This window comes from Porites lutea, chromosome 14, assembly GCF_958299795.1.
Source record: "Porites lutea chromosome 14, jaPorLute2.1, whole genome shotgun sequence".
Taxonomy (NCBI): domain Eukaryota; kingdom Metazoa; phylum Cnidaria; class Anthozoa; order Scleractinia; family Poritidae; genus Porites; species Porites lutea.
Window position 1 is genome coordinate 7,282,588 of NC_133214.1, and position 7,680 is coordinate 7,290,267.

Genomic DNA, 7,680 nt, shown 5'->3' on the forward strand with positions numbered 1-7,680 from the left:
TCTTTAAAACCAGTGCGAAGTTTTTTAGAAGGAACTCCTAATCCAAAAGCAACCTTAGCTACCGTTAAGTTGCACAACATGTATTAAAAAAAACTTAATGTTAAATTTTATGAAATTCGCCGTTTTCACAAACGCCCGCGTAATCAAATATGGCAGTGGAGTCATTTTTTTTAACAAATTGTTCATTGTCCCTACTTTCTAAGGTTATTCAACAAGGTTAAATTTCTCTTCAGTCAACAACTCTGTTGGTCTCCTATGACATTCCTGAAAATTCTACTCTTTTATGTTTGGCTGAAAGTTTTTTGGCACCAAAGAGAATCTATGAATTTAATAGTCTGAAAATCTAACATGCTGGCATTGAATGAGAGGTGAAGGCTCCAACGAGCTGGGTTCCTGGATTCAGTTATTGACTTCACTCTATTATTTCATTAGGATTTGTCACCTCCTTGCACAACTTCTACATCACAACAAGGCCAAGGAAACAGTAACAAACTGAGAATAACTCTGTTAAGCAGTGAATGGAGATCAACGAGAGGAAGCTTATCAACCATCAATCGAGAGTTGGCCATTCAGTTGGCAAAACACCCCAGCGTGGAGGTCAGTGTTTATCTTCCTCAGTGTAGTGAAGAGGATAAACGAGTCGCTGCAAGTTACAATGTTACTCTCATTGAAGCAGAAGAAATGCCAGGTTTAGAACTCGATCTCTGGTTGTCTTGTCTGCCAGAAGACCATGATGTGGACTGTGTGATAGGACATGGGGCCGTTCACGGTCGGCAAGCGCAGCTTATTAAATGGCATTATCATTGCAAGTGGATTCAGATCGTTCATACAGCTCCAGGGGAACTTGGAATGTACAAAGAATATGAAGAGCACATTTCCAAAGGTGAAGATAAACACCAGGTTGAACTTGAACTCTGTAAATTGGCTGATCAAGTCGTAGCAGTTGGACCCAAGCTGGCTGAAGCTTTGTCAGGTTATCTTCGTCCTTGTGGAAAAGACCAAGATGTTCTCAATCTAACGCCAGGTATTTTCTCTGAGTTTACTGATGTTAAGCAACCCACTGAAGAAAGAAAGGCATTCTATGTTTTGGTCTTTGGACATGGTGACAATGAAGATTTCCAGCTGAAGGGATATGACATTGCTGCCCAAGCCATTACTGAGTTGAAAGACATGAGCTACAAACTTGTATTTGTCGAAGCAACAAGCGGAGAAGAAGAGAGAGTAGCAGATGTGCTACTAAAGCAAGGCATTGATCGCAGCCAATTTGGGGTCCGTCGTTTTAACGAAAGTAGAGAGCAGTTAGCCCGGTTGTTTTGTGAAGTAGATCTTGCTATAATGCCATCACGAACTGAGGGATTTGGTCTCGCCGCCCTTGAGGCTTTATCAGCTGGTCTGCCTGTGCTGGTCAGTGGAAACTCTGGTCTTGCGGAAGCTTTCAAGAAAGTTCCTCTTGGCTCAAGCTGTGTGGTAACGTCGGACGATCCTAAAGACTGGGCCAGTGCAATAAGAGCTGTCCGTGACAAAGACAGGGAGATGCGTGTTGGACAGTTCGAAGTTGTGCGTGGAGCATATGCAAAAAAGTACAGCTGGAAGGAACAATGTGATGAACTTGTTGAAAGGATGAAAATGATCTCTTTGGAAGGTTAGTTAAGAAATAAGTTGTATTGCTTTATATGGTATATTAGTCTTGAGAAATGTACATGTATCCTTTATGATAATACATTATTGACTCAGTTTACCGCCAAATTCGTTGTATCGCCCTGCGCGTTTGCAAACTTCACATGGGTTTTTCTGTTCCGTCAATTATTTGAGTGGGTGCGGGATTAATGTAAATCACAATGCAACGCGTTCGCCCAGCTTGGCCCGCAAAAACAAAACTGAGAGTGACTCTAGACTTCTCAAGGATAGCGAAAGAAATCGCGATGATGAGTGGAATTTTTGTCGAGGGCAGAAGTCAGACATTGCTTTATTCTTGCAACAGACAAGAATAAAGAAGATCAGAAAAATCTTAGAAGAAAACTAGTCGATTATTGATCAAAACAGGGCGATCACAAGCAATGAACCTTGAAACACAGAAACAAACAAAGTGGATCGAAATGATGCACCAATCCCAAATAAACATGTGTTTCCTAAGAGGTCTGCAAGATGAAGATGATTGACGGAACAGAAAAAACCCAAAATTCCTTCGAAGTTTGCAAAACGCGCAGCTTGATACAACGAATTTGGCTGTAAGGACCCACAATTTAGTGTTATACTCATAAAATTTGAACGCAGACTTGAAGCACCACTCATTAAAAAAAGGCATTACCCGTCGCACCTCCATTTTGACTGAAATGGAAAAATTAGAACGATAACTAAACACTGAAAACAACGTGATTTTATTTTGCTTTATTGTTCTGTAACTGATTGAATTTTATTGTTCTCTACATCCAATGGATTCTAGGCTGCAGATTTTACGTTCGTGATGGTGTTACTTGTCGAAATTTATCCAGTACTTTGACATTTAGTTGATTGTCTCTGTCCGAGTAGTTCTTTTCAAGACTGAATTTGCATTCAAGAATTAAGTGTTTACTTTTTCATGTAACAGCCCCGGTAGTCTATGAAGCATATGAGAAAAATGTCTTCAGAGACGTTTACATGTGAATTCCCTATTGGAAAAAAAAAAACTTACACACACAAGTTTTCTAAAGAATTAGCTGTGGTGTGTACGGGCAAAAATAATTGGATAATCACTTGTCTGGTTTAATTTCAGGTTCAAAAAGGGGGAAAAGGCCTCTTTCTTCAAGTAGCACCCCAGCATCAAAAGTCCCAAAATATTTGGGAGATGAAGGTAAACTTTCTTTACGCATGATATAGTACCGTCTCAGTACTGAAAGCAACATGAGAATTAGACAGATCTGCATGGACGAACCTGTGTTGTGAAAATTTTTTGTGCCCCCTGCCTCGCCCCTTCCCCTCCTAGAGGTGGATACTCAAGGTGCTGCTTAAAGTTCTCAAGTTTGACGCACACTCTCTTTATTTCGAGCATGCTTCATATTTTGCAAAGTTGAACCTGGTGAGTACAGAATATTTGTTCGCATTTTGGCACATTTTGTCAAACTGTAGTCAAGTCCTGTTCTTCTCAATTCCTTGCGAGATGGTTTATGAGGAAGGGTTAGTGCCTAATGTTTTATTGGTGGTAAAACACAATGATGCTGCTGTGATTGTTTGTTTTTCATCTGATTTTACGCGATAAATAGGCCTCAGTAATTCAGAAGCTGTAGTACATTAGCTCTTTCACCCCTAGACCGAGTTATGGCGAGATGATTTGTCATTCTAAGTTTTGCATCTGTGAACGAACCCCTATGGTGTTACCATTTAAATTAATCCTCTTTGGTAGAACTTTTACTCGGTGCTATTTATTTCTTGGGATTTTACTGAAAAGAAATCTGGAATCTTTGTGAGTTTTCCCTTTTCCACTCTTAGGAGTGAAATGCGACTAACTCTATCGATCCTCTTTTATGTAAATGTTGGAGTGGCTGAAAATTGATTCCTCATAAAAAATAATGCAGTTAGTTTCTCAGTGGTGCTGCGTACGGGAGTGAAATACCCCAAAATTGGTTTTATCAACTGAGTCGACACAGGTAAATTTGCCACCTTGAAAAGCATACGTTTCGAGAGCTAACCTTTCGTTAGTTGTTTTCGTTATTCAACATTTCATTTTAAGGCCTATCTGTAACAAAATACAGTCAAACCCCGCTTTAAGGACACCCGCTGAATACGGACACCTCATTATTACGGACGGTTTGCTTTGTCCCTGGGGAAAGAAAGTCCTTACATTTTCTCTAAAGTCAACCCGCTTAATACGGACACCTCATTATTACGGACAGTTTGTTGTGTCGCTGGGGAAAGAAAGCACTTACATTTTCTCTAAAGTCAACCCGCTTAATACGGACACCTCATTATTACGGACAGTTTGCTGTGTCCCTGGGGAAAGAAAGCACTTACATTTTCTCTAAAGTCAACCCGCTTAATACGGACACCTCATTATTACGGAGAGTTTGTTGTGTCGCTGGGGAAAGAAAGCACTTACATTTTCTCTAAAGTCAACCCGCTTAATACGGACACCTCATTATTACGGACAGTTTGCTGTGTCCCTGGGGAAAGAAAGCACTTACATTTTCTCTAAAGTCAACCCGCTTAATACGGACACCTCATTATTACGGAGAGTTTGCTGTGTCCCTGGGGAAAGAAAGTCCTTACATTTTCTCTGAAGTCAACCCGCTTAATACGGACACCTCATTATTACGGAGAGTTTGCTGTGTCCCTGGGGAAAGAAAGCACTTACATTTTCTCTAAAGTCAACCCGCTTAATACGGACACCTCATTATTACGGAGAGTTTGCTGTGTCCCTGGGGAAAGAAAGTCCTTACATTTTCTCTGAAGTCAACCCGCTTAATACGGACACCTCATTATTACGGAGAGTTTGTTGTGTCGCTGGGGAAAGAAAGCACTTACATTTTCTCTAAAGTCAACCCGCTTAATACGGACACCTCATTATTACGGAGAGTTTGTTGTGTCGCTGGGGAAAGAAAGCACTTACATTTTCTCTAAATTCAACCCGCTTAATACGGACACCTCATTATTACGAACAGTTTGCTGTGTCCCTGGGGAAAGAAAGTCCTTACATTTTCTCTAAAGTCAACCCGCTTAATACGGACACCTCATTATTACGGAGAGTTTGTTGTGTCGCTGGGGAAAGAAAGCACTTACATTTTCTCTAAAGTCAACCCGCTTAATACGGACACCTCATTATTACGGAGAGTTTACTGTGTCCCTGGGGAAAGAAAGTCCTTACATTTTCTCTAAAGTCAACCCGCTTAATACGGACACCTCATTATTACGGACAGTTTGCTGTGTCCCTGGGGAAAGAAAGCACTTACATTTTCTCTAAAGTCAACCCGCTTAATACGGACACCTCATTATTACGGACAGTTTGCTGTGTCCCTGGGGAAAGAAAGCACTTACATTTTCTCTAAAGTCAACCCGCTTAATACGGACACCTCATTATTACGGAGAGTTTGTTGTGTCGCTGGGGAAAGAAAGCACTTACATTTTCTCTAAAGTCAACCCGCTTAATACGGACACCTCATTATTACGGAGAGTTTGCTGTGTCCCTGGGGAAAGAAAGCACTTACATTTTCTCTAAAGTCAACCCGCTTAATACGGACACCTCATTATTACGGAGAGTTTGCTGTGTCCCTGGGGAAAGAAAGCACTTACATTTTCTCTAAAGTCAACCCACTTAATACGGACACCTCATTATTACGGAGAGTTTGCTGTGTCCCTGGGGAAAGAAAGTCCTTACATTTTCTCTGAAGTCAACCCGCTTAATACGGACACCTCATTATTACGGAGAGTTTGTTGTGTCGCTGGGGAAAGAAAGCACTTACATTTTCTCTAAAGTCAACCCGCTTAATACGGACACCTCATTATTACGGAGAGTTTGCTGTGTCCCTGGGGAAAGAAAGTCCTTACATTTTCTCTAAAGTCAACCCGCTTAATACGGACACCTCATTATTACGGAGAGTTTGCTGTGTCCCTGGGGAAAGAAAATCCTTACATTTCTCTAAAGTCAACCCGCTTAATACGGACACCTCATTATTACGGAGAGTTTGCTGTGTCCCTGGGGAAAGAAAGTCCTTACATTTTCTCTGAAGTCAACCCGCTTAATACGGACACCTCATTATTACGGAGAGTTTGTTGTGTCCCTGGGGAAAGAAAGCACTTACATTTTCTCTAAAATTAACCCTCTTAATATGGACACCCCGCTAATATGGACACTTTCTATGGCCCCCTCGGTGTCTTAGTGTATTTTTACTGTACAATTCACCTTCCATGTACGACCACCTCCGATAAGCAACCAGCTATCGAAAACACCAAACGTTACCCAATCGAAGCCTTACGGTTGGAACCTCTCGTAAACGACCACCTCCTGCAAGCGACCGTGACCACTTTTTGGGGCTGAGGTTTTTATATTTTTTTAAATTGTTTTTTACCTCTCGTAACCACTTGATGCATGGTTTGATCTTTATGCCAGCTCTGTGTACTATGCTACCCAGTGACAACATAAAACTTTACATATCGTAACTTGCGTGCAAAACGTTATCTTCCACAAGGTAGATGAGTCCGGACCTTTTCTCGAAAGAGCCCCCTGTTGTTCGATTCTTGTAAGTGACCACGTCCCGTATGCGACCTTCAACTCTTAACATTTTGGGTAGCAATTTATGTACAACTGACCTTTCAGGAATAGAAAGCATACACACTGACTTCGGCGAAGACTTTAGTACACTCTAAATTAGAAAGATCTGTTTTAGCCCTAAAAATAGGGCCGTTTCGGTGAGTAAAATACAGTCCTATTTTTGAGTCTAATTTGGCTCCCTTTAATCAGGGCCAATACAGTCCAATTAGCTAGGGCTGATTTGGTCCCAGGGCTGAAATGGGCCCTACCGTGGGCTGGAATAGCCTTTGATAGAGCTTTTTTGGCCTAAATTGTGCTCAAATGGCTACAGGAAGGGCTGAATCAGACTTTGGCCTGCAGGGCTGAATTGACACTTTAAGGCTGAAACAGATCTTTTTGATTTTCAGTGTAACGTATTATTTTAACTCCCTGTAAGTACTCAATGTAAAGAGAGTTTACAGTCATTTTATGGACCAAAGGGAGGACAACATTTTACAAATACCCCGTTTGTAGCGTCAAATGCTCTTGTTTGTGGTTACTGACAGATATTTCCGATCTCCTTGTTTCCAACAGGTGGGGACAGCTTGGTTGTTGTGAAATTGTTAAAAGAGGAATACAAAAGGCGCTCGCAGCTAAGACCACTTCTATGGGATAGCACCATCCACTTACCCATAGAACAAGTCTACACAAGATTGAAAATCGTTTCAAGACGAAAATTGGCCATCCAGATGGAAGGCGACGAGGTGAATGTGTTTGACATCTTCAAAGTTCCTGATATAGGTGAGGATGTTATGACGATAGTAGAGGGAAGTCCAGGAATCGGTAAAACTACGTTTTGCCTTAAACTTGCTTATGACTGGGCTTATGGAAATATTCCATCTGAGTGCTCCTTTCCTAAATTTGAATTTGTGTTTCTTCTCAAATGTCGTGACATTGATGGAGATATAATGGAAGCTATCAGTGAACAACTTCTGCCCAGAGATATGGAGAAGGCTGCGGAGAAGTTGTTGCACTTGATGAAAGACATCCGTAACCAGGAGAGACTGATTTTGATCATTTTGGATGGATTGGATGAGCTACCTGAAAAATCATGGCACCATGTAGATGAGCTGCTTCACCGACGAAGTTTACCATTTTGCTATGTCTTGGCTACATCACGACAAGAACAAGGAATTGAAGTACGAAAAACCTTTGTCTTCGACATTCATTTGGAAATCAAAGGGTACACCGAAAGTGATTCTATGGCATACGTCAGAAGACACTTTGAAACCATTGATCAGTCACCAAAGGGGGAGAGGCTCATTGAGGAAATGCAGCAGAACACCTTTCTACATGCACTTCGAAGCAACCCGTTAACTTTACTTCTCCTTTGTGTTGTTTATGAGGACTACGAGGGAAAATTGCCGACTTCCCGGACGGAACCTTACCAAGTCATCGTGCAATGTCTTTTGAGACGATAC

The 7,680-nt window shown here is 41.4% G+C and overlaps 1 protein-coding gene across 1 annotated transcript in view; it reads left to right on the forward strand.

Moving 5' to 3' along the window:
- Positions 1-3,482, forward strand: part of LOC140925059 (D-inositol 3-phosphate glycosyltransferase-like) — a 4,118-nt gene extending 636 nt beyond the window's left edge. Inside the window, exons 2-4 of the mRNA XM_073375015.1 lie at positions 433-1,642; positions 2,753-2,830; positions 3,466-3,482. Of these exons, the coding sequence (XP_073231116.1) occupies positions 433-1,642; positions 2,753-2,830; positions 3,466-3,482 (1,305 nt within the window). The remainder of the gene's footprint in view (positions 1-432; positions 1,643-2,752; positions 2,831-3,465) is intronic.
- The last annotated feature ends 4,198 nt before the right edge of the window (positions 3,483-7,680 follow it).